Source organism: Anarhichas minor, unplaced genomic scaffold (genome assembly GCF_050575085.1).
Source record: "Anarhichas minor isolate MPS153535 unplaced genomic scaffold, ASM5057508v1 ptg000011l, whole genome shotgun sequence".
In the NCBI taxonomy this organism is placed as follows: domain Eukaryota; kingdom Metazoa; phylum Chordata; class Actinopteri; order Perciformes; family Anarhichadidae; genus Anarhichas; species Anarhichas minor.
Genome location: NW_027466457.1, coordinates 4,429,238 through 4,456,171, shown reverse-complemented (window position 1 = coordinate 4,456,171; position 26,934 = coordinate 4,429,238). Strand labels below are relative to the sequence as shown.

Below are 26,934 nucleotides of genomic sequence, written 5' to 3'. Positions count from 1 at the left end.
GTGGGATTGTAGTCTAAGGAGCTTGACCCAAAAGAGATTTGTGGACTGCATGTCTTGTTAATGCAACATCACAAGACTAAATCCCAATGAACACAGTAAGGTTTGTTCCACTAATAAGGCAGAGGGAAGAGGGTCGATGGTGCTCCTTTGCTCATAGAGGTCACTAGGAGCTTTCCATATGTTTTGGTATTAACGAGAATCATCGCTATTTCAGCAAACCTAGAAGAAGAGTTGATTCAGTGAGTCAATCAACCAGTCCAGTACCAGTAACCACTGACTCACACCGGTCTTCAGTACTGTGACTCAGTGAGGGGGAAGCAGAACACTAATTATGAGACATTATGGGCCAATTACCGTCTTTTGTCATAGTAAAAAAGATCGACGTTTTTAACACCAGCCTTTTTTTCCCCTTAACAAGTGACTTAAGTGACTTCAAGTTGTGCTGTAGAATAGGCGCGTGTTCTCGAGGCAGTTGTGTTTAATTAGTCAGTTCTTTTTACGGAGGGGAGATCCCTGTTGTTTCTAAATGCAGACCATCCACCGCAGCCTCAGCATTTATTTGGTTACGTTAACATACTTTTCCCCCTCTGCTTACCGCAGGCCACATGCAGACACACATACAGTCCACACAGGCAGGCATTTACAACTGAACCACACACCGTACTAATGCCTTGTTAGTGTGTTCTGACTCATTTAGACAGAGATTATAGGGTCTGTGTGTTGACTGACTACCTGATGGACAGATTTAAGGGAAAGCTTCTGTCAACACTGTGAAGAAGCTGCCAGAAGGTTCAATCAAACAAAGCTATGGTTTGAACTAATGCCATCTCACATGCATTACACTGCATGTAGATTCATGTTCTGCAGGGGATTGAGATCACACACGCACTGACTTTAGTTTAGCTTCAGTCTGTGTTTCATTTAAAGCAAATAGGCACACACAGCCTGTTGTGATTAGTTTTTCCATAAATGTCGTCCCTTCAAAACACCACAACCAAAACACAAACAACAGGAAGTGCCTCCAGAGTGTATCTGCATCTCCATGACAAACGGTGGATATAGTCTTGCACACCAGAGCCCCACCCATGGGTGAAACAATAGCCTTTGAGGCCTCAGGTCCAGTTCTAGAAAAGAATAATTCACATATGCTATTTAAACTTCCTATTCTTCCCATAATCTCCGGGGTAAAGACCTTTACACTCTATCAGATCTGACCTTTTTCATCTGTAAATGGATTTTTGCTCGGGTGCACAGACAATATAATAAGACAAACGCTGGTCTGTGCACATGAACACCCAGCTTGTTTATGAATAACGACCAGTCCCTTCCTCTGCTTGTGCATGTTCGTGCCATTGTGTGCGAGTGTTGTACCAACAAAAGGATGAGGATTCATAGCGTATGTGCGCATACACGCAGCAGCCTCACCCTAATACCAGAAGCACCCAACAGCTTCCTAACAAAGAATATGTCAGCATGTTTTTTTATCAGATGTTCACGCTATTGGGCTTATGTAACTGGGCCACTTTTTGAAACAGCACATAATCACAACAGAAATGTCTATTTTTAAACTTGAAGGGGATTTGATTTCACCTCGTTGTAGATCACGTGACTGCTGATTTGATACTCCAGATATATTTGAACACATGTACAACTTTTCCTGCAACATCAAAGACTACTTCCAACATCGCAGCAGCTTCTCTCCAGCTTTAGTGGTCTCGTGCCTGAACACAATTACAAACACCCATCTTATCTCCACAGCTCTGGCCCATATGTAGCCAACACACACACACACACACTTACTCACTCACTATCTACCCTGCCCACTATATTTAGCACCATGCTACATTACCACTTCACACTCCATTGAAAATGTACGGTACAGCAACAGTTTTGATAAGAGCGCCGGTTTTCTTTCTTCATGCTCGCGCACACGCGTACACACACATAGACACACTTACAGCACATAAATACATACATTAAGCTGTGTTTACGTACTTTTTTCATCATATTTCTTCCCCCTCCTCCCCTTTCCTCCCTCTCATCCCTCCGTCCATTGTTTTCCCAGGCTGTTAAAATTCCTGGACTGTGACCTGTTCCTCCCTGAGCTCCCTTTCTCCTCTATTCCTCCCTCATCCCGTCATAGCTGGGTCTTCCACTTCTTTTGTCCTGTTTGTCAGTCTTAGGTTTTACTTTTGTTACTCATGGTTAGTCAGTGCACATCAGGGGTTTGCGTGTGTGTGTGTCAGCTCCAGCTGATAGATGCAGGCCCACTTGTGTTCTGAAATAGCCCACGCTCTTCTCTTCTCTAACAAGAAACAGACTCTGTGAATGTGTGTATGTGCGCGTACACAGAGGTCTGACTAAACAAAGCGAGGCCACTTCAATTGCTGGGGCCACAGAAAGCTTCTTTCCCCCTTCATCACTCCTCCCCTGACCCCTCGTTACACACACACACACACACACACACACACACACACACACACACACACACACACACACACCTCCCAACCACATAGCCGAAAGCAGGAAGCACAGTCCCTGAGGGAGAGAGGAGGGGTCAGGAGGAGGGGAGACATTAACGCCCCCTCCCTCTCCTCGCAAAGCTACAGGAGAGGAGGAAACTTAACTTTACACACTTTCCCTCCACCAACACACACACACATGCACATGCCTACAGATGGTGAACACCCACCCACTCATAACGTCCTGTTCCCCTGCATCTGGGAGGTTTTTAGCTACACACATGCTGTGGAGTACGTCTGGGGGGAAACTTTCTCGCCCAACTGGCTTTGGCTCCATTTAAAGAGGAGCCGATGGTTCAATAAAGAGGACGGAAAAGAGAAAAAAAATCAAATCTGAGCAGAGGAAAGAAAGCCTCCTCCCTCTCACACTGTCTTTCTCCAGAGTGAGGTCATCCAACGAAGGGATCTGATGTGGACATGGCCGCCTGGTCTGGACCTGATCAGAGAGCCACAGACTAGGTCCTCTCCCTCCACCTCCTTCTCGGTTCCCAACTCCTCCTCTTCGTCAGCTTCTTCCATTTTTTTCTCCTCTTCCTCCGTATCCATTGCCTTTTCTCTCAAAACAAACTGGAACATACTCAGAAGAGAATGGAGGATTTGGCTGAAGGCTGCGTGGATTTAATGTGAAGCATGTTTTTATTTTAGCAGCCCTGAAGAGTGTCTGTTTCTCCTAAACCTCAGGTGTTCCAATGGCGTCAGTTGGAGAACCTCTACTTCAGAGAGAAGAAGTTCTCAGTGGAAGTTCATGACCCAAGAAGGTAAATTTATAACATAAATTTAAGCGTGTTGAACTGCATGATACCAGTTCTACTTCAGTGATTGAATGTTATTGCTATTTTCTCCAGTTAATATTTGGAAGTGATGGAATTTTCCCTCAGTTATGGACAACTTCCAGTAGCTTTTACTACAAATTACCACTGTGCCATATGTGAATTTGTTAACGTTTCAAACTGCAGTGCAGAAAAGGAGAGATTGGAATCTAATTCAGTAATGGTTGCAGCATTTGTCTTGGCAATAGAGCAAGATATTGGGGATGTCCCGACGGAGCCTGACACAGATTGATAGGCTGATTATTAACACACTCGTGCGGCCGCATGCATGCACCAACACATGTGCTCTTTCACACACACACACACACACACAGAGTAAACCCTCGATAGTTGACCACAGAAGGATAGATGGCTGCGCGATAGCTGTTTTGCGGAGGAAGTGACCTCTCTGGTGTTTATTTAACATGGCTGTATATGTGGAGTGTTATTCTACAGACAGAGGAAGGGAGGGAGTGAGAGAAAAAGACACGGACAGGGTGAAACAGAGAGCGGTAAGCAAGCTGTCATTAGGGTGAGCTGGTCGGTTGCTTAGCTGCAGATGTCTGTTTAAATAAGGATGAGTAAACAATTGGGAACATCGTGTGTGGCTTTGCAAAAAAATATCTATACGTAAATATGTAGCCATCTTTTGTATTCAGTGTATATAAGGAGGCCTTGTGTCCGCTCTTACTGTAGGGCGTCGGTGACAAGAAGGACGTTCGGTCACAGCGGCATCGCGGTGCATACGTGGTACGCCTGTCCTGCCCTCATCAAGTCCATCTGGGCCATGGCCATCAGCCAACACCAGTTCTACCTGGACCGCAAGCAGAGCAAGGTCAGCAGGCCCACCACATACACACTCACACCGCAGACATGATTAGAAATGTCCATGAGATACAGCAGACTCAGCAGGCATGGTCAGCAAGATTCTTGCAATTAAACTGCTTAACGATGTGCTTTGTCTCTCCAGTCTAAGATCCATGCAGCGCGGAGTTTGAATGAGATCGCTATCGACCTCACGGAAACAGGGACTCTGAAGACCTCCAAACTAGCAAACATGGGAAGCAAGGGCAAAATTATAAGTGGCAGCAGTGGCAGTCTGCTCTCGTCAGGTCAGTATATGGTCAGTGTGTGTGTGTGTGTGTGTGTGTGTGTGACTGTGCTTGGAAGAGAAGGAGAAAGAAACTCAGACTAACAGGGAGAGAGAAAGACTGATATGTGTGCACATTAGTCTCTGTGTTTCCACGTGTGGTGGTGAGGGGGAGTCTCGTTGACAACTGAAGGGACAGAAACAGCTGCTTCTGGAAAGAGGCCATTGATTCCCCGCTGAATATTCTCACACACATACTGTAGACCAACACACCCCACCCAGTGTCTTTCTGTATGTATGGGACACCCTCCATGTCTCACGGACACATCCTCCACAGGCCCCTGTCCCCTCTAAATTGAGTGGGTAAGGGAATGAATCGGGCAGCGGGTCAGTGGACAGCTTTGCCGCGGCCTTTAAAACAATGCTTATCCGTGTTGAACAAGTAATGAGTGTGACAGGAAGGGAACTAAATTTAGATTAGAAAGGAAAATGCCCTTTTAAATCCAGACAGCCATGTAAAGTGTGTCGCATGCTATGAAAGTGAGTAATCAGGCAGAATACTGAAACACGTCAGTAACATTGTCCTGCGCGCTTTCCTCATTTTGATTTCTCCAGCTCGTCTTCCTGATCGGATGTGTTTTTTCTGTTTCCTCCTTAATCTCAGTATAGAGACATGTATCTGTCCCTAATCCCTTCCCTTTATCTCTTCAGCTATCCATTCCTAGTCTCCTAATCTCCCTTTTCTCCCCTCTCTGTCCCTCTCCAGTTCTACCCCCACCCCGTATGATACAGGGTGTCTCTGTCTTATCTGTCACTTCACTTATTGGTGTTGAGTCAGTGTGTTGATTTCATATTCCACTGCTGACTGGAGGCCATCTCTGCCCAACAACATAAACATGTCACAGGAAATGTGACGCCAAATCCATGCACCCCCCTCCGCGACAGCCAACACGTCTCTGTCTGACTCCATTATAGAGTTTCTCTGATTCAATTTGAAACCATTTGTGACTACAAAATGTTATGTTTTTGAGCTGCAACGACAGTTGAATGGACTCTGCTAGTGTTTGTGTACCTAATATAGTATAACTTGTAACAATAGAGAGCCATCTGTCTGTCACAACTGTTTCAGTGGTTTGTTTTGTATTGTTGCTATCTTTGACCACACAATCACTGCGAGAGCTACAGAGGGAAACACAGTGTGTACGTCTGGGGATGTGTGTGTTTTTGTTAACAAATCATGTTGCAAACAAGACTGGCACCATCTCAGGGCCTTGGAGATTGTGCGTCACAGACTTTGTCCTAAACTGCCCCTTCCTTGAAACACTCACACAAACACACCACTAAAACTCAGTTTCCTTATCGAAACGTTCCATTCGCTTCCCTGTAAACATCCTGCGAGGATAGCAGGTGCATGCCCATTTTATACCTCCACAATCTGCCGAAGAAGTCCCCACTACTCCAAACACACACACACACACATATGTTCCAGACTCCTGTCCTCACGTGATGTGTTGTCTGTCTCTCCGTGCAGGCTCTCAGGAATCGGACAGCTCGCAGACAGCTAAGAAGGACATGCTGGCAGCACTGAGGGCTAGGCAGGACGCTCTGGAGGAAACTCTAAAAAAGAGACTAGAGGAACTGAAGAGTATCTGCATCAGAGAGGCGGTATGAGCAAACACAGATCTGGCAAACATTTTGAGAATCAGAATACTCTTTAGCTCTTCCTTTCTAATTTGTCCCCTTGTCGTCTTTCGTAGGAGCTGACAGGGAAGCTCCCGAAGGAATATCCTCTGGATCCGGGAGAGGAGCCACCCACAGTCAGACGGAAGATCGGTACCGCCTTCAAACTGGACGAGCAGAAAATTCCTCATAAGGGAGAGGTGAGGCTGCAACTCCTTGTTCTCCGCAGTAGCACTTTGTCACACTTTACAATCTCCCTGCTCCCCACACAGGCCAAATACAAACAGGAGGTCATCTAGTAGTGCCAGTGTGTGAAACAAATACATAACACCGCAAGTAGCTGTGCCAGGCACTGTGCTGCAGTAATTGGAATATATGAACGTAGCGCTAATTAGTTAAGCGTGTTTATCTCCTTTTAACCCAGCTGTAATGTTAATGAGCCATTTATGAGCAGTATGGGCATTATAGATCAAACTGGTGTTTAAAAGCTCTAGAAGTTACACAGTGAAGATCAGGGGCGGTTCAGGATTAACTTCATTTAAAGCCACTTAATACTCACATAATGGTCGGGATGATGATTGACATAATGATAGATTACCTCATCCATACTCAGTTGTTTACTAAGCAAAGGAAACAGACAACACTGAAAAAGCCACAGTCTAGAGACGTCGTGGACCTGCATCTTTGTCTTTTTGTGCCACGGGTAGATTTTCCAGAGCAGCAGAACTTCTAAAAATAGCAGCCGTTCTCGCCACAGGAAGTGGTGATAGTAGGACTGTGTGCGCGCCTGTATGTATGCAGGCATGTGGGTGTGTGTGTGTCGCTGAGGTTGTATGCTTTGAAAAGAATCCAGGGACACGATATCACAAAACTGCCCTGCAAGCAGAAAGATGTCTCTAAAATTACACTGAACACCTTAAACTCACACACACATTTCCTTGTCTATAATCGCATTTGAACGTTTCTATTATACTATGCTGTTTAACAGTATACTACACCAAGTGTATATTGTACTGTAGATAGACATTTGTGCAGTGTAGTAAACATGCATGCAATATGCAACACATTTACACTTTGACAGAGTATGTTTTACTTGGTTCACCTCTGAAGTCTCTGCTGCACGAATCCCAGGAGCCGTGTAGAGGAGGGGAGGATGGATTGATGGAGCCGTGTTGTTATTGGGGGACAGAGAGTCTCAATAGAGAATATCCAGTGGTGAGAAAATGCGGGGCTGCAGCACAGATAAATTATTTCCGCAGTGTGTTTTCTCTGGCAAGGCTCTGCGTGTGTGTGTGTGTGTGTGTGTCAAACCAAATAGGTTGCATGGGCGAGTTACCGTCTGAATATGTGTCTGCAGACGAAGCCTTGTTTTTTTTGGGATTGTGCAGACATTTCGTTGCTAAATCTGTTTGCGAATCCGGCGTCTTTGTGCTTGTGTTACTCAGAGTTTGCCCTCGTGTTTGTGTGTGTGTGTGTGTGTGTGTGTGTGTGTGTGTGTGTGTGTGTGTGTGTGTGTGCTTATCCCAGGAGGAGGAACTGGAGCGCTTGGAGCGGGAGTTTGCCATTCAGTCCCAGATTACAGAGGCAGCCCGGCGCCTTGCCAGCGATCCTCATGTGAGCAGCAAGAAGCTGAAGAAACAGAGGAAGACGTCTTATCTGAACGCGCTGAAGAAGCTCCAGGAAATTGAGAACTCTATCAATGACCACCGGGTCCGCTCTGGCAAGAAGCCTACGCTGAGAGCTTCGCTTATCATAGAGGGTACCAATATATATATATATATATCCTATTCACTACAGGGAAATCAGATTGTACTATTGATTAGCTGTAGGTGCCACGACACACAGCATTATTGTTCTCAAGTACTGTTTCGAGTAATAGAATAAAAGCCAGTGGAGCTGACAAGTTCCAACGTTGTCGCTTTTGACACATCAAAGATTTGTAAACAAGTTTTAGATCTAGTAATTGTACAATCTCTAACCTCCCGTCTTTATTTCTCTGTCCTTTAGAGGCCAATATCGGTTCTGAAGACAGTTCATTGTCTGACGCTCTGGTCTTGGATGATGGTGAGTCTCTATCCTTCACATTACTCTGCAAGATTCAATAACTCGCTGATTTCAGAGTTTTTTAAAACTGTCTTTAATGCGCCAATGTAATTCAATTATTCCTCTATTTCAGATGATCCACACGTTACAGGTACCCCCACCTTCTCTCCAGTAGCATCGCCTCACAAGGGCCTCCCTCCTCGACCGCCATCTCACAGTCGGCCCCCTCCACCTCAGTCCCTGGATGGCCTGCGACACCTGCACTATTCACGCCCTGACTACGATAAGTCACCCATCAAACCCAAGATATGGAGTGAGTCGTCACTGGATGAGCCCTATGAAAAAGTCAAGAAACGCTCCTCTCATTCCAGGTATGAGGGAGTTTACCTTAACTAGCGTTAGACTAGAGCTACTGTGTGTTAACGCGTGTGTGTGACGCTGCCCGAAATGATTTAAATCAAGTGTTAAACAACTTTATTTGAGATATTGTTTAGTCATCGCAAATGTAATTAATCCAATCAAAATTACAAGTAATGTGGCCGGAACTACAATTTCAGACTTGAGTCAGTCTGTGACAGTAGTCTTAAGATGAATGCCTCAAATGTGGGGTTGACCACGAGTTCAGTAGAGCTCATCATACACAGATTGCCTCTGTGAAAGGAATATAACATTAATTATGAATTGCGTTTATTTTCCTTGCCTCTTTGCCAAGTCACAGGCGTTTCCCAAGCTCTTGCAGTGCAGAAGCAGGGGGTACTAACTCTCTGCAGAGCAGCCCCATCAGGAACCTCCCTCACTGGAATTCTCAGTCCAGCATGCCCTCAACCCCAGACCTGAAGACCAGGACCCCACACTACGTACATTCCACTAGGTCAGTCTTTATACCTGGTTCTTAATTATTACGTTCACATTCACGTAGTTCTGCAGATCTGTTCCAGCTCAGCCCTTATATTGAACTTTTTTTGTGATGCTGCATCTCACAGGTCAGTGGACATCAGTCCCACACGTCTGCACAGTCTCGCTCAGCACTTTAGGAACCGCAGCTCGAGCCTTGAGTCCCAGGGCAAACTGTTGCCGCCCGACCCCGGCGCACACCCGCACACCCTGGGCACACTCGGCAGCCCTGACTTCTTCCTGGTCCCAGGACGCAACACCAATGGCTCTGACCCACTGGATGACTGCTCATCCTGCACCAGCCAAAGCAGCTCAGAGCATTACTACCCATCTGGTGGACCCCCGAGCAGCAACCCCAACTACTCCACTCTGGGAGAGGACTCACCCTCCAAAGCCAGGCAGAGACAGAGGCAAAGGCACAGGTAAGGATGCAGGGGAAGTGGCTCTCTTCACACAATTCATTTTCTGCCAATATGTACTATATACAGTATATATATATATATATATATATATATATATATATATATAAAGAAATGAACAGAGTTTTAGTGACATTGATGTATGTGTTTGTTCCTTTGTTCTCTCTCCAGGTCAGCAGGTCAGTTGGGTTCCTCTAACTCCGGCTCCATGCCCAACCTGGCAGCTAAGAACGGTTCTGTTGGAGGCTCGGGTGGAGGTGGGGTTGGAGGGGGACACCACGGAGTCTACCTCCACAGCCAGAGCCAGCCCTCCTCCCAGTACCGCATCAAGGAGTACCCGCTATACGTGGAGGGCAGCCCAAACCCTGTGGTGGTGCGCAGCCTGGAGAGCGATCAGGAGGGCCACTACAGCGTCAAGGCCCAGTTCAAGACCTCCAGCTCCTACACGGCCGGGGGACTGTACAAGGAGGCCTGGGGGGGAGAGGAGGGAGGAGAGGGGAGCGGCCGACTCACGCCGTCGCGCTCTCAGATCGTAAGGACTCCGTCATTGGGGCGAGAGGGTGGTGGAAGCGGAGGAGGGGGGAGGGCAGCGGTGTCTGAAGAGCTGCGGTGCTGGTACCAGAGGTCCTCGGGGAGCCTGAAGGAGAGGAGTCACTCACATTCGGGATCTACTTCCTCTGAGACGGGGTCACAGCAAGGCACTCTGGGACATAGTCGAGGAAGTAGAGTAGGGACTCTCGCCAAGGGCTCACCAGGTTGGTCTTCTTCATTTTTTCACAATAAACCTTGTCTCATATGGGTAAAAAGTATCATCATGTGTTTTTAGATAACAAAATGTACACTATTCCTGTTTATTCAGGTTGACTAATATTTTGTTTATTCAGAGGTTCTAACATTAATTGTTGAAGAGAAAATATCCCGAGTGACACTCAAACTCATGACCTTTAGATTATGAGCTCTGGGAACTGGCTCACGGCCTGTTTTTAGATGGATTGGAAGAGGGTGAAATGTCGAGCATCACTTTGTCGCCTCATGTCAACCACTTCCATCTGAAATGATTTGTAGCCTGTTGCTGTGTTGCTTGTTGTGTGAATACAGCGTAACATTCAAACCCTCTTTTCTCATTCTCATAGAGTAGCTGGCCCCACTTTTCTCTTACGTGAATGAAAATGAATCAATGCGTAATCCTTATGTTAGCAATATCAAATCTCACTGCATCAACTAAATTAAAACATCAAAAAGTCAGTTTTTTTTACTTTTGTGTAAATTTAGAAATTAAAAATGGCATCCTACTTAGATTATATAAATATAATGCATATATCACATGGATGAACTGGAAATCTGGGATTGGATTGAGCCTAAAATTGTGATTGACAAGTCTACAGATTTATATTATGCAGACTTTTTGTGGACAAATGGAGAAAAGTCAATGCCCCGTGTGAGGATTGAACTCACGACCTTCAGATTATGAGACTGACGCGCTGCCAACTGCGCTAACAAGGCAGGTATTAGGAGCAGTCATGTGACCTTCCTCGAACATGACCCCCCCCCCCTCCCCCTGGGTCAATTGTTCTCAGTGGCCACATCCCCCAACCCCCCCGTATGAGAAGCACAGTTGGAATTCCTTTGCCGCTCGCCTCACTTCAGCCTCTGCTATGTGTGTTTGCTCTGTGTATCCATGTGTCTCAATACATGTGTCTTTGAATCTTGTGTCTCTCTAACTCATGCTGCATGTGTTGTATCTCATTTAGCATGACTAACTGTCAGTTTTCCCCATAGCTGCATCCCCTCACAGCCAGAGGAGTGTGACGCCCTGCAGCGAACACGCAGCCACACCAACACCCCCCTGTAGCCCACAGCACATCCTCAACTGGCAGAGCGGGTAAGAGACAGACACACACACTGCAGCAGACCGGGTTGACAAGAAGATATGAATTTACATTATTTTAGGACAAACTGCATCTTGGCTACTCAGCTTCTTTCTCTCCATCTTTATCCAAACCTCACTCGACCATCCTCACAAGCTTTGACTTCTGTCGTCTGATATTGTTTTACACTGCTGACCTAACCCTCAAGAATGGTTTTCATGGGATTTGGGCGTAACATCTATTTTTAAACCTTTCTCGTCGCTTCTCTTGACTTTTCATTCTATTTGGCTGTTTGAGGTACTGATTCACTCACTGCGTCTTTGTTTCTTGTTTCTTCACTCGTCGTCCTGTCATCTCTCACTTCCTCCGATTTTCGTCATGGAAATTTCTCTTATTACCTAATATTTGTCATTTCTTCCTCGTCTCCCTCTGTCTGCACTAACCCTCCTTTCCTTGTGTGTGTGTCCTCTCTCCTGGTTTAGAGGCACAGCAGACAGCTCTCCTACTGAGGACGTCTGTCAGTCTCCCCCTCAGCCCAGCTCTGATGCATAGAGGTACTGTCTGTGGTCTCGACCTGGCAGGGGTCTAAACCTACAGTGTACTGTTCGAGGGGCACAGCAGCAGCATTACAGAGTGAAAATAACCTTGAAAGAAAAAATATAATTTGACAGCAGTGCTGAATTTATTCCCAATCCGACTTTTATTTATAGAAATCTGTCTTTGCACACCTCTAAAAGTGTTCGGCACTCATGAGACATTACTGTTCACTTTTATCATCAACTGTGGAGGGCTGACAAAAGGGAACGCGGAGAATCTCTTGCTCTTTGGCGGTGGCGGTATCTGCGTCCTGAACTCCTTCTTTGGCTGTATCTGTACCTGATCTCTGCATGTGCTCTGCTCTGTGGTCTGACACCGACACTGTGGCTAATTCCTCACAGGATCTACTAATATAAATACTTATTGTAATCATGTGCTGTAAGCGTTGGAACACAGAACACTCTTTAACAAACAATCTCAAAAGTAGATAAATGCTTGAAACCATGGAAATAGTACCTGTGTTTATGTTTTGATCAATTTACCTTTACAGCCCTGGTCCGTGTCTTCCTCTGCAGGTCTTTCAGTGACAGCTGTTTTCCCAGCAGCCCCTTGTGTTCAGAGCTGGCAGATGTGCAGTGGTACGGACGTGATAAGGCCAAACCTGGAACCCTGGTCTGAGACCTTCCTATCGGGCCCAGAAAAGTCCCATTGCCCTCTCCTACTGCCTCTCCACTGTCCCTCACTACTACTCATAGACAACCAACAACCTCATCCTTAAGGCCCTACAAAAAAACCCTGCCCTGAGCGGACTGGACATGAGCCTCCCTCCTTCCTAAATCCTGCCCTCCATCCATCTCCCCACCTCTTAATTATGCCCCTCTGTCACAGCTCAGCTGGACAGGGACACGCTCGCTGGGCTCTGTTTAGGGCTGGTTTCACAGGACAGACTGAGAAGTGCCACCTCAGCTGTTGAACTGTTGCCCTACAGCACCACAGAGCCCGTTCTTTACTCCCCCTCCGCACACAAGCAATGGGGCAAGGAGGAAAAACAGCGATGGGAAGAGAGAGCACAGAAAAATATCAAGCAAACAACTCAAACAGAACCAACATCGGCCGTTCCAGGATCTGTTTCATATCTCGTCGTTGGTCCCCCGACCTAACTAACTCCAGTGCACTGCCACCTGATCAGAGGATACCTGCTGGATTTGAGCCACCAGTTTAAAACCCATCTCCAGGCCCGAACAAACTGTGTTGGATTTCATTATTCCATTAATGTTGTTTGTCTTTTTTGTTTATTTGTCCCCACATATTTATAATAACAGAAGATGACAAATGACTTTTCAGGAAAAATCTGGATTAACAAACGTATAGATGACAAATTGAACTCCTCTCAGTTTAACCCACAACCAAAGACAACTTGGATCGACTGGTCACACCAGGGTCCCCGGGCTGGTGCCACACCGTGACAATATCAGGATGGGTTACGGGACTCTATCTGGGATATTGATGAGGACTATAGCAATAACAAACATTGTACAATATGAACTGGTTTGAGTCTACGGAGTGAATTACAGCAGGCGTGCTGCAGTGGTCTCTGCTCTGCCGTGCTTGGAGTAAACGATCATTAGTGCGTCATCGGTGAATTGGGAGTTGTGGTTATTGGGTTTGGCATTAATCTATGCTTATTTCAGTGACTTCATTTTGACAATTACTTGGCTGTAGTTTTGATATAGAAACAAGACATTCTGATTTCACATTTTCACCCCCGGGAAGTAAATGATTTTTGTCTGTTGACATCTGTTGGCATTACTTGTGGTTGATGTTGAGGCTGTTCAATGATAAATCTCCATTGTGAACCATGTTTTCTATCACGAGTGTCTCTTCCTCTCTGGTGGTCTTGCTTCTATACCGGTTCTTCTCACCACGCTGAGTCCCCTTTTTGTAGCACTGTGCGTTCTCGTCTTTCTGTCCACCCCTTCAACATGACAGGAGCAACCCGACTGGACACAGACAGCGTCAACTCAATGGTGACTAGAACACACACACACACACTGGCAGTCACAACACATATTATGAACACACAAAACAAGTACAAATGTGCCAAACATGTTAGTGCTTTACATTCGTACTGTAATTCAGCACTGGAACAGCCCCTCCTTCAAGTCTAAAGCCATTGTACAGACACTCAGACAAATAGAGTAGAAGGTATTCAAATGTACTTTGAAAAGCACAACATTAACCGTGTCGATGAGGGCTGGACCTACAATTAGGGAATTTTCATTTTCCACTTTCAATATTTTAGTAATGAGTTGTATCAAAGTGCATAAGAGGAAGGTAGAAAAGCCAGAACCACGGACAAGGTGTTACACGATAGTGCTCTTTTTATTAGTACGAGGACATGGAGGAGTTTTAAGTTGGACAACATTTAATCCCCACTGTCAGGGCAGAAGAGAAGCCATAGCCAGAACTCAAACAAACAATTGTTTAACCCACATCTCAATCAACAGTCAGATATTCAGATCAGGGTTAGAAAAGCACACCTGGTTTTGTAAGACGGAAGTAGAACTCTGCATGTTTTATTTGTATCTAAATCAATGTCCTTCATCTTCCCCTAACCAGAGTCAATCATTATTCTTTCATTGTTGCAAAAAAAGGTAATCTGAACTGGTGTTAATTCACTGAGAGGATGACAGATTCTGCATCTCAGTGATAAAGAGAAGTGGACGTATTGTTTTCAGTCTCACGACACCAGTATGTCTGGGTGAATGGTGCAACATGTTTTATGTGGATCTTACCCTGTCCCCCATAGTGTTGTGTTTCCTTCATGCACTCACACCAGTTGTTGTAATCTGCCACGTTCTAGACTGTTTAAATAAGAAGGTTTAGTCCACTCCCTGCATGGTTGGTTCTCCAAGAGTTCCCCACCCATGCCTGGTCAGATTTGATCAGTTTTTACCCAGGATTGGAACCAGCGCTCCCTGGTTACCTTATTAGAGTGCAAGCTTGACCCTGCTTTACTCACTCAAAGTCTTTACCCGCTGTTAGCGTGCTAAGACACGACCCCATGCATGCCCTGCAGATCCACTGAGAAAAAAAACGAACCCAAAGACATCCAGCACCCGTCCTGTATACGCTAACATTAGCACATCCTGCTCCGTAGTGTGCCCCATCTCGACCCTGTGGTGATCTCTGAGCCCGATGTGAAGAAGTGTGACGTCCCGTCCCCTCTGTAGCTCCAAACACACCATGTTTTCTGTGCTTCATAGAGATGTATGAGGTTTCTTTTTGTAATACTCCAAGAGAAATGAACTAACTCTTTTATCAGTCTTTTCCTGTATGTACGGAGGGGCACTGTAAGGTTTTGTGGGGGTTTTAACATTCACATTCATTGTTTTACAATGTTCCATTTTATATGAACCAGTATTGTTTTGTTTCTTTAGTTCTGTAACAATGCATTCAGGTGCTACAAAATGACCAGTTACTGCTTCGTCACGTAGGATCTCTAGACATCTTCATTGTTCTCAATAGATTCAGTTTACCAGATGTGCAAAATGAAGCTTATTTTAACAGACAGTTTAATAGTAGAAGACACTTCCCCAACCAGACAATAGAGCATGTAACTTGATTTTATCAGTTCTGTTCAACTGTAACAATACATTAAAGCTGTTGTAGAAAAAATGTGGAATTGATAAAAAAAAAAATAACTGAATTCCGCAGTTAATTTATTCTTTTTTCTATTAAAATTTGTATAGTAACTTTACATTTTTCAAAACTGTGTTGTTGGAAATTGATGATGAATTTTCAAGAAGAGAAGCAGTGTTGGTTATTGAGAGTAAGAAAAATAAATTATTGATGAATGTTCTCAAGATTATGCCTTCATCTGTTTTTCATTTCCGTTTTCCTCCTTTTTTTTTATTTCTATGGAAAAACATGAAGATATTTAGTCATTCGCTGATGTCCAGGCTATTCTGCTGAAAGTATCAGTCAGACTTATCAAAGGGGATCCCCTCACCACTTCCTCTCCTCCGGACACACTCACTCTCTTGTCAGCACATCCAGGGCTCAGTCACTTCCCTCTTGCACTCTGGCCTCCCACAGGAGAAGAAGAAGGATTTCCTGAGGGGTCAAAAGGAAGAAACACTCTAAAGATAAAAGATATTACTCATCACCCAACCACGAGATTAAACAGCTGCACATCTGCATCTGGGCCGGCTTTATTTCACACATGCCGTCGCTTTAGATTTGCAGGCCGCTATGACACATGATCGGCAGCTCTGATCACACAGAACAATCTTTCTCTCTGCAGGAGATGCAGACATCTGAACAAATAGATTGTTTGAGCAGCTCAATATGTCCACATCATAAAACACCAGCTTCACAGACTACAAACACACACAAACGGTAGTTTTGATACTTTACCATATAGAAAAGTGGCTTCTATATCAGAGGAATCAGTTGTCAGTGTCTGTGAGGACACCCGACCTCGTCATCCCGCTTTCTTTTATTCTCCTTCTGTGTCCGTTTGATAATGGATACCATGTTTCTCTTTGTACTCTTTGTGTTCCCATAGCAGCTCTTCCAACCAGGCAACAGCTGGAAGCTGTTAGCCCGACATGCCGTGAGAAACTAGCTCCTCTGTGATTTCTTTTTTTCACTCTTACACGTCTGTTAGTGTGCTTGTGTGTGTGAGCTTACTATAGGAGTGGTGTATGACCTTGCTTTATATCCTTAGTGAAATCCTTTTCGGAACTCCACGTTCTCCTCTCTCGCTGTGAGGACCGCTGTGAGTTTTAGAACATAAAAAGTGAGGCCATTTTTGAAACATTATGACATTTTGTTAAGTCTTTTAAGAGACAGTTTTAGGACTGGGACTTAAGGTTTTACGGTTAAGGTTAAATTAGGTTAAGGGTGAGGTAAGGTTAAAGATAAAAGTGAACGTGGAAATTAAGATCTGCTGGAGAAGTGAAGAGATCCGTGCAAGCTTACTAAAACAAACCATTTATTTACACTCAATGGTCATTCGATTAAAACAGTGAATTGCCTTCCCACGTTGTTAGTTAACTCATTGCAGCTTAGAGTGCGTTCCTCTTCTCTTCAATATATGGCTTACCAGCAAGTCTTTCTATTTCTATATTTGGCATCTGATGTGAAACAATTTCCTCATCTATTCTTCTTGCACTAAACAGAGTGGGCTGATTTGTGGATCAGACTGAAACACATGACAAGTCAGTGGCAATGCTGCTCTCTAGTGTTGACCACAGAGCAGCAAGATGGCAAAACTAGAATCAATTCGAACAATGTTAGATAAACAGATTGCTGAGCTTTGAAAACATGCATATATGTTGCTTGATTAAAATGTTTAATAAATCAACGCTGTGTGTTGTGTTCACCATTATTTCTTTAACATGCTGTTTATTTTTTGTAGGTTTAAACTTAGCTGCTGCACCTTGTTTGGGAACGTGAATTTGAAGCTTTTTGGAATCCCAAAAGGAGAAGTGATGCTGAATTTCACAATATTTAAAACAATTTTGGTTCAAACCAACCATGCAGACCCTGATCAACAACAGTAACTGAGGTTAAAAAAAAACGCTGCTCAAGCAGGAGTGTGTTCTTTCAGGTCTTTGAGTTTCACTGATTGAATTACACCTGTCCCAGTAGAAGCCCATTGGTTTCATCTGGATCCTGCCCGGAAAAGAGCAAAAACAGTGAGACATCATTAAATATTCAAATTTTTAAAGTTGGTATCTCTGATTTATTTCACTGGAAATCTACTTGGACGACAACTTCCCACAAAACATGTCATCATCTGTCATCGCCACAGCAAATCAGCTGACTTAAACTGTATGCCTGAAAAAAAAAGTATCTCTGTACGTCTCACTATATTTACCTGTGAGAGGCGGCAGTAAGCCTGAATTTGGTGAGGACTGTAGCGGCGCAGGCCTCTCAACGACAGGAAAAGTATGTAGAACGACGCCAGAAAACACTGTACGGTAAATGCTATGGAGCTCCCCTTTGCAACATATGAACCAACACGCTAAGGATGAGGAGAGAGAGAGGGGAGGACAGTTCACTCACAGCTCAGCAAGCATTTCTACTCATTCAGAACATAAAGGTAGAGGTTGAAACAGGCTTTTCATAATGGTTAGAAATCTGTTTTGTATTGGTGGATATAATAAAAGCAACACCAGAATGCTCTTTACGCAATCTCCATGTTTTAAATGAATTACAGAATTACCTGTTGGTTTGTGTTGAGTGCGACAGGCTGCGTGGACCCGAGGCTGTTGGCCAGGAGAGCAGAGAAGCCAAACAGTAGACTGAAGAGGTTCAGACCCATCAGAGCGATAATCTGTTCATGATTTATGCAAAATCAAGCAATGCAGCAACATGTAAGCAACAAAACTACCTAAAAAATTACAACACAAAGTATTTATACCTTTAATTTATTAGCTTTCCTCTGAACCTCCATAGCCAGACACCCAGCAGCCAAATACTGGAACAACACAAACAGTTGTGATTGTAGTGTTTTAATCTCTCTCTCTCTCTCTGTGTCTAAAGTGTTTATCAGTTGAAGCAGATGTGGACTCACACATAAGCTTGACCACACTGGTGTTGTCATGGAGACGGAGCAGCTGTAGCTCACACATGCGTGGGTGACTGTGGCCAGTATGCAAGCTAATGCACTGAGGATCTGCACCACCTGAGGGGAAGAACAAGGTATGAAGCAGGCTGAGAGTGTAAATGCTTAAAAAACCGTTTAAAATGTTAACCAATGGTTTGCACAAGAACAAGAAAGTAGCATCTCACTCCAGTGACTAAAAGTCTGGTATTAACCACAGTCCCAAACCAGCGACTTATCCTGCCACTGATTAGCTCCCCGTGCTTGATAGCCTGGTTCAGTGGGCGGGTTGAGGGTGTCTCCTTAAAAAACACCTGGTACAACCCCTCCTGGAACATGTTCTGTGTCATCTGTTATGGAAGAAAACAGTTAACTTGTCCAGGAAAACATAAATGGATGTTCAAAAAGAATCAGTCAAAGACACACACACACACACACACATACCTTTGATTCAGATTCGATACGGGATTTCAGTCAATGTGGCAGCCTACCTTCGCCAAATGTTGTCACGCTTTCCCTCATTTATCCACGGGCCGTCATATCAACAGAGAATGTCATCTAGCCAGAAATGAGAATCATTTAGAGACGGATTGTTTTCTCACAGTAGTGCAGCAGATCCAGAGGGTCAGAGTTCACTTGAGTTGGATGATAATGTTTGACTGAAGTCCACTCATGAGGAAGTGACGCAGGGAGATCATTGGTCATGGGTAAAGAGCTTATCAGCTGGTTGGCAAAGGTTACTGTGACTTCACTGGTTTCATTTTAGAGTCAGGTTGAGATTATAACTCCAGTATCCACTCTCATATAGTACAAACGACAAAATACGTACTAGTTTATATCACACACAAAGTTTACATTTAAGTGTGAAGCAAAACTTATTCACTCTCTTTTTAACAAAAAAAGAAAATATGTCAAGTAAGAGCAAGGGACCACAGAATAATGTTAAAAGGGCACGTTAAGATATTATGAGCTAAGTATGTAAAAGAAAAACAAAACTTGGGCTTGGAAGGTCCTCCATTATACTTTATTTGAGAGACATGAGTCAAATCGTCATCCAGGAAATTTTGCAAAAATATAGGTATCACTGCATCATTATAGGTTTACTTTAGAGAACATTCTTCACTCATGCTGACATGGAGTCTGATGTAAGTGCCCTGTAACTATGAGCTCCCCCACAGGCCTGCCAATGCAGTAAGCTGCCTGCTATACACACAGTACTCAACTCCACTGCTTCAGATATTGTCCAGCTTTGCTTTAATGTAAAGCAGCTTTGAATAAGTCATAACTTAGATAGCCAACGTCATTAGTGACTGAAGCTGTTGCTCATTATCATAAGAGTAAAAAATGTTTGCTTTTGTTTGTGCAATCAGACTTTGGCATTAAAGAAGCGTGACGGTAATATGAAATCATGGAGGCAATTATGTGTGGAACATTTCATGGTCAGTAAGTTTGGGACATGCTATTAACCCTTTCACGCATAGTGGTCACTACAGTGGACAGCTACTCAAAAAGCTGTTTGCTTGTATATAACTGCAGTCACTGCAGTGGACCCTTGTGCATTATGCCAGACACTGCCACCCACTGGGTGCCGGTTGTAAGTGCAACACAAATTCATCAAAACAAAAGATTCTGGACGTCTGGAAACGCTGAGCAGCTCAAGAACATAATGTCAATCCTTATATAGTTAACCCTTGCAGGTAAATGACGTTTGGTAACATCAGGTAACAACTAAGGAGTGAAACTGTTCCAAGTTTTAATTTTATGCTGGTATAAAATTAATTAATTAATCATCTGCCCCCTATATTACGTTGGCTGTGTTTAAACTACAGTTAATAGGCTACTATAGCTGTGACTTTGTGGCAGAATGTGTCATCATACAAAAACAAATTTGAAAGAAAAACAGAATTAGAAAGATGATACAGATTTTGTTCTAACCTGAGGTCCTCTGGCACATCAACATTTTAGATTTACTTTGTTCTCAGTGACAATATTTTTTGCAGTATCCAGCATTTTATATGATTGGAAAAAAAACATCTTCAAAGAGGAATAATACACATTCAAGGCTAGGTACTGTATGCAGTAACAGTGTCTCACCCACATAGCAATAAGAGACATGAACATACATTTATATGACCTATAAAGAGAAAATGTAAAATAGGATGGGACCTATGACTGAACCTTGAAGAACTACAGGTAACGTGTTGATGAAGAAAAACAGAGAATGTTTTATTTGAGAGATTTTAGTCAAATAATTTAAGTGCAGCAGCTTTCTTTTTACCAACCCAGGGTTTTGACAACAGTGCTGGTATCACGTGTGTATTTTTGAGATTATCTCTTCACAACAGCACAAGAACAGCAATAAATAATAAGCAGATAATAGAGAAAATATAATAAATAATAAGAGGTATATAAAAAAACTAAACTAAATAGTAATGTCTACTACTAATTAATAATAAAAAACAAAAACACAAACTAGCTGAGGTGGTGTTTGATGTTCTCTCCGTGTAACTACGCGCTCCACCACTGGCCTGCTAAAGTAAGTGAACTACTAACCCCTAATGCTGTTCAAACTCTCTTCTTCAATTATTGCCCACTTTTACATTTGCTTAAATCAGCTTTAAAAATCCATAAACTAGGGTTCCAATATCACGTGTGATTGACGCTGTTGCACATTACAGAATTAATCATGTTTACAATAATCTGTGCAATGATGTTTTGGTATGAAATTGACCAGAATAACATTACATCGTCACCGTAAGCTCAGAACTTAATATCATTTCGTTTTTAAAAGCCCTTGTTTACCTGCAGATTCCAGCAACACGTCAGTGAAATGAACAAGCCAGGAGAGCTAAGAATGACACATCGCCCATCTCAGCCAAAAAGCCACAGAAGGCAGCACAAAGAGGCCACACAGCACTCTGAGGACCTCAGACCCATTCTCTTTTTCCTGGCAGTGTTTCTGTGTCATTGTCCTCGTCCATCCCGCCTGTGTACAGGTCAGCCAACCTGCTGAAACGGGGGCCCCAGAGGGCCAGGCTCTGAAAGTCCTTCTCCTCATCTGAGTCTGAGGAGTTGATTGAACTGAGCGAACTCGCGTCTGAGCCAGCACCCTCATAGTCAAACACCAGAAGAGAGTCATAAGGAGGAGCTGTGGGGTCACTGTCTGCAGCATGCAGGTTCTACATGGAAAACATATCGCATACTGAGTTAAAGCACTCAAAAACAAACTAAATATTGCACTTATACATTCTGTAGATCTTAACTCTTAGATACTTAATATATTCTTGTCTAAAATTCAGCATCACTCACATCCTCAATGAATTTGACAATCTCTTCATTGGCTTGGAGTTGTAGGCGGTAGCATGGGCGACTCTGGACAGTAGGAAACACATCAGTGCAGAAGACTTCAGGACGATTATCAAGCCCTCTGTGGAGCTGGTTCAGGTCATACTCCTAAAGAAAACAACAAGAGGAAGCAGACTCTCAAACTGACTTCCGGGTCTGAAGAAGGAAGCCAATGGGGAAGTGCCTTAAACTTGCATTTTCTCTAATAGCCATCAGGGGGCGACTCCTCTGATTGTATAGAAGTCTATGAGAAAATGACCCGAATTCTCACTTGATTTATTACTTCAGTAAACATCGTAAGCATGATTTTATGGTCTCAATCGTTAGTTTCAAGTCTTCTTCAATACAGGATGATGGTCATTTAGTAAATTATGGTCCGATTTAGAGTAAAATAGACAATAAAGCAGGGTATGCTTTAGGGTGCGACTACCATGTGACTGACAGCAAGCTGCCACAGCGATCTCCGGTCTGGGAGTTGTCCGTGTTTTCGTCTAATAACTGTTACCCTTTTGCTGAGTGTTTTCAAATATTTTTGTCGCCTAAAAATGTTTTATTCAGCGTTTGGTTGAACTTAGCTCCATCCTGTGGTGTCACTTCAGGTTGCAAAAAGTAAAGATGGCAACGGCCTAAAACCAAGATAGCGGACTCGAAACTCGAGGCTTCAAAACGGCAGTCCACAAACCAATGGGTGACCTCATGGTGACTTTTTTATATACTTTCTATGCTAATATCCCGCTGAAACAATTCTGACATAAAAATATTGAGCTGCCTCGAGGACATTTGTTTCTGGCCTTAGCATGACTCAGGGTTTAAGTCTCACAGAAGAGGGTAGTGTACTAGTTTTCACCTGATTCACTCTCTCCTTCCTATGTTTTATCTGCCTCACGTTGCATCACTAATATTATATATCTTCACACCTGTGTTCTGCTACCAGTTTCCCTCAGGGAGCTTTCCACCTCTGCTAATTATTGAAACACTCATTCCTGCACATCTTCAGTCCTTTACTACATTGTCTCTGTTGCTTTGATGCTGTAGGTATCCAGTAATTCATCTGTCTAGTCCGTCTTAGTTTTCCTGACTCTCAGGCTGCTGGTTAAAACCCCCTTCTGCCTATATTTGGCCTTTGTATCGGTTTGCTCAACCTGCCTATTATTCTGTTAAAGAGTGTAAGAGCAGACATCTGACAGCGCATATGTCTTGTAATAGTTGTATTAAAACCTCCGGCTCCTACCCTCTTCACCTCCTCCCTCTTCGTCGTAGTAGAAGATGTTGTCTCTGGGTTCGTCTTCAAGAAGAGGGACATCCTTCTCTGATCTCCTCGTTCTTCTCAGCAACAGCAACAGCAGCAAGAGCAGTACTGTGGTCAACAGAAAGATCTGAGCAACTACAGACAGATTTAGGACAATAGGGGGGAATATAAAAGACTTGCTACATACGCAGAAGACCAAAAATTCCTCCCAGAACTGAGGTTGCGAGGGAAGAACCATGCAGACGAGGGGCCGAATGTGGGAGGAAGCAGGTAGAGACAGCCCCTTGACATTGGCACACTTCTACGTCCAGTGTGCTGTCTTGGTACATCATGCCGACGTCATAGATTCGCATCAGCACATTATAGTCCCCAGGTGACAACTCCCGCCTTGGAGCCAGGGCTGCCACGTCATCTGCAAGTAGAGGAAAAGATTCAGAACTAAGACTTGAGAAGTGCTTGCTTTGACTTTTGAGTAAATATTTGTCTATTTGTGAGTGTCACGGAGAGTTGGACATCAATATTTCATGTCTATGTATACTGCTGATGAGCTCTCTTACTTGTGGAATTGGTACTAATAGTCCAGTTGACCCTGTGCTCTCCTTGAAGCTCCACAGTGAACGGTCCAGCATGACCAGGTCCGTCTAGGTCCACTATATCCAGCAGGGCAGGAAAAGGATCGCTATTGCATAGACTGGCTTTCCTCTGCTTGATCACAGGATGATGGTCATTCACATCTAATAAAGTCACAACCAGAGTACCCGTCCCTGTAGCCGGGACGGTATCTAGAAGAATGAAGAGAGAAGGCTTAATGTTTGGCAAATGAGAAAGCAGGTGGTGGCAGTGTGTTCAGGGCAGAGCAAAAGTGTACATTTACCATTGTCGTAAGCCAAAACTAGGACTGTGTATTTGCTGTCTTTGATATAGTGTGATTCTCTGTCCATGTTGCTTTTAACTTTGACCGATCCTGAGTCTTTATCAATACTTAGCCACCTGGCAGTGTCATTATGTAGTTTATATCTGAAAAAAAGCAGAGACATAACCTGATTACAACTAAAACAGAATAGTGTGCATATAAACACACTACGTGCATACTGTCGCCACGTGTAAACAGGAGGTGTGTTGTTGTTACCCGACGCTCTGTTTCCTGGCTGTGTCCGGGTCCTTCGCTCTGAGGTCGGCCACAGAGCTCTGTGTTTTCGCATCTTCTGAGATGCTCACGTGGATCTCTGCCGGACTGAAAACAGGAGGCTCGTTCTTGTCCGTGACTGTTACAGTGACCGTGGCTGTCGAGGTTGACACGCGTCCAGAAAACGGTACCTCGTTCGTCACCACCACCAGCAGAGTGAAGACAGGAGAGCTCTCAAAATCCAGCCCCTTGGAAGTGATGGGGAGCAAGGAAAGATGGATGAAGTACTCTGTTTGTTGAGTAAAACAAGTATTCTATAAAAAAAAAAAAATAAATGGACAGGTGTTTCCCAACCTTTGCTGTTTTGAGGATTCCCTCCATTTTACTGGAGCCTGTTGTGACGTTGAAGTCTCCTCCCTCATCGCCTTTGATTATTGAATATTTGGTGTTGGCATTTGGAGATCCCAACTCATCCTCGTCAGTGACCTTTAGTCTCATTACCTCCACTCCAACTTCATTCTCTTGGACTGATGTGGATATCTGGGGTCAAGCATGAAACTGTACTACATGCTGGTACAGAATAAACTTATTTCAACATCATTATGAAGTATTTCTGCGTTTTTTAACTCACAGATGTGACGGTGAATTGTGGAGCATTATCGTTGCTGTCAGTGATGCTAATTATGACAGCGCAGGTGGTTGTGAGCCCCCCTCCCTCCATATCAGCAGCTTCAACGGTCAGCTTGTACTCCGGGTGAGTCTGACACGGGAACATGAGTTACAGTGGAAATGAGGAAAGAGAAAGTCTTGTAAAGAGAAGAGTGGTGATTATATTACCTCTCTGTCCAGTCCGCCTGCCTTCACACTGATCGCTCCACTCACTGGGTTTATGGCAAACATGTCCTCTGTGGGCGTCTGAGCCGTTATCCTATACCTTATTACAGCATTGTATGTCTGTGGGTCATCTTTATCCACTGCTGTTACCTTTATGACGGAGTCACCTGTTTTAGACAGCAATGCAATACCGACTATAAGGACTTGAGTTATTAGTAAGAAAAGTCTGCTGAATCCTTTACTCACCAGCGTCGGCGCTTTCGCTCACTCTGCCATAGAAAGGGTTCTGGGTAAATACCGGGGCGTTGTCATTCTGGTCAACGACATTGACGATGAGCTCCATGGGCTCCTCGGCCTTAATGCCCTCATTCAGTGCATGGGCCCACAGCTGAAACACACACCATACCATTCTGATTGCAATAGTTTGCATAAGGATAGAGACAGTTATGGGATTGAGTGTATAAAGTGAGATTATGCTTTTTGTTTTAGCTCACACTGTATTTTGCTGTATTCTCCCTGTCCAGTGGCTGGGTCACAGACAGCACTCCAGACCTCCGGTCTACAGTAAAAACACCCTCAGGGGGCTGATCAGCGCCTGGTCCAGTGATGCTGTAGGTTATCGCCACTCTTTTCTCATTGTTAGACTTGATCTAAACAACAGATTTTACAGTCAAGGCGGCTTTACTCACAGAAAACACATTTAGTGAAAATGCAATCAAAACGTTATTTACCTTCACCACGAATTTAGGATATGGACCCCTGACGTTTTCTGGAAAGTTAATTACTGGAATAACCCACTCCCTCTTCATCCGTTTCAAACTGCCAGACACGTGCGCAAACTCAGCGGTGGGGAGCTGCTCGAGGTCCACGTCACAGTCGTTCTGTTCGAATCAGAACTCACCATGTCAGCTCAGATATATAATTGCAATCTAATCAATAAGCCAAGTTCAAGATTACAAGATTACCTCTAAATGTTTGCCTCTTGGAGTTTCATTATTCGTACAGTTGATTCTGTTGTTCAGGCAGCATGGCTGAATTCCTGCTGCAGCCAGAAAGGCTAAACACTGAGGAACAAACATCAATGTCCAATTCAAATATACCAGCCCATAATTCACCTTAAGAAAATAATACTTATACGATAATAATTTGATAATAAACTATAATGGGAGTGCAATGCTGTTTGGTTGTAAGACGGCTTAAATGTTTTATATTTGAGTATTAAAAAGTATTATGAACTTTGTTAATACTGCACTTCACAAACACAGAATTATTCAATATTAATGTGAATTTTGCTTTGAAGACAAAAAAAATATACCTAATGACAAACAATAGATATTATGAATATAAAATGATATACAGGTGAGTGAAGCAATAGACAGTGTTCTGACTGCAGAAAGAAAATGTAGGAGTTATAGTGAGCCATCTTTTAACACTCACCTGGCACAGTAAAGAGAGCGCCTTCAAAGTCCTCCGCTTCTCCGTCATCTTCTTCAGCCTACAGGTCCTACAACCTTTCCATCGCCGTCACTGCTCTGGGTCTGCTGCTTTGCTCCAGTGGCAGCCTGTCAAGTTTGTGGAATTTACTAACTCACCTTCAAAGCTCCTCAGTCAGCGTGATAAATATATTATCTCCCGGACTCAGTACTACCAGTACTTGTTCATTTAGCTGCCTGTGACTTCAGTAATCATGCTGTGCTCGGCTTTACTTTGCTTCCAATGATGCTGACTGAGTATTTGATTTGATCAGTCGAATGTTGGTGACAAAACAAAGAAGCCAGAGGTGACCTCAGTCACTGTCAAGACGTGCAGGCGTGTATTTATGCACTCCACTCTCACCTTTTGGCCAGAGTAGGGACGCACCTTTTCCTGAGAGCAGCCGTGTTTACATAACACTTGAGGATC

At 43.9% G+C, this 26,934-nt stretch overlaps 2 protein-coding genes and 1 non-coding gene across 3 annotated transcripts in view; 1 reads left to right on the top strand and 2 right to left on the bottom strand.

The window, feature by feature from the left end:
• frmd4a (FERM domain containing 4A) overlaps window positions 1-15,730 on the top strand; it is a 105,134-nt gene extending 89,404 nt beyond the window's left edge. The window contains exons 12-24 of the mRNA XM_076088978.1: window positions 3,204-3,280; window positions 4,028-4,166; window positions 4,302-4,443; window positions 5,953-6,086; window positions 6,179-6,301; window positions 7,629-7,860; window positions 8,109-8,165; window positions 8,278-8,515; window positions 8,863-9,015; window positions 9,128-9,460; window positions 9,629-10,212; window positions 11,237-11,339; window positions 12,438-15,730. Of these exons, the coding sequence (XP_075945093.1) occupies window positions 3,204-3,280; window positions 4,028-4,166; window positions 4,302-4,443; window positions 5,953-6,086; window positions 6,179-6,301; window positions 7,629-7,860; window positions 8,109-8,165; window positions 8,278-8,515; window positions 8,863-9,015; window positions 9,128-9,460; window positions 9,629-10,212; window positions 11,237-11,339; window positions 12,438-12,540 (2,418 nt within the window). The 3' untranslated portion in view covers window positions 12,541-15,730. The remainder of the gene's footprint in view (window positions 1-3,203; window positions 3,281-4,027; window positions 4,167-4,301; window positions 4,444-5,952; window positions 6,087-6,178; window positions 6,302-7,628; window positions 7,861-8,108; window positions 8,166-8,277; window positions 8,516-8,862; window positions 9,016-9,127; window positions 9,461-9,628; window positions 10,213-11,236; window positions 11,340-12,437) is intronic.
• trnam-cau (transfer RNA methionine (anticodon CAU)) lies at window positions 10,888-10,960 on the bottom strand. Its single transcript has one exon. It is a non-coding gene; the product is annotated as a tRNA-Met (tRNA).
• Window positions 15,731-20,683: 4,953 nt separating the features above from the next.
• Window positions 20,684-26,517, bottom strand: LOC142947877 (B-cadherin). Its single transcript, XM_076089747.1, has 15 exons — window positions 26,470-26,517; window positions 25,764-25,913; window positions 25,527-25,682; window positions 25,279-25,420; window positions 25,036-25,199; window positions 24,830-24,958; window positions 24,553-24,738; window positions 24,202-24,446; window positions 23,947-24,089; window positions 23,630-23,854; window positions 23,260-23,484; window positions 23,055-23,180; window positions 22,741-22,784; window positions 21,788-21,931; window positions 20,684-21,657 (listed from the first exon to the last, which is right to left on the bottom strand). The coding sequence occupies exons 1-15, from the start codon at window positions 26,515-26,517 to the stop codon at window positions 21,406-21,408; spliced, it is 2,379 nt and encodes a 792-aa protein (XP_075945862.1). The 3' UTR covers window positions 20,684-21,405.
• Window positions 26,518-26,934: the final 417 nt, after the last annotated feature.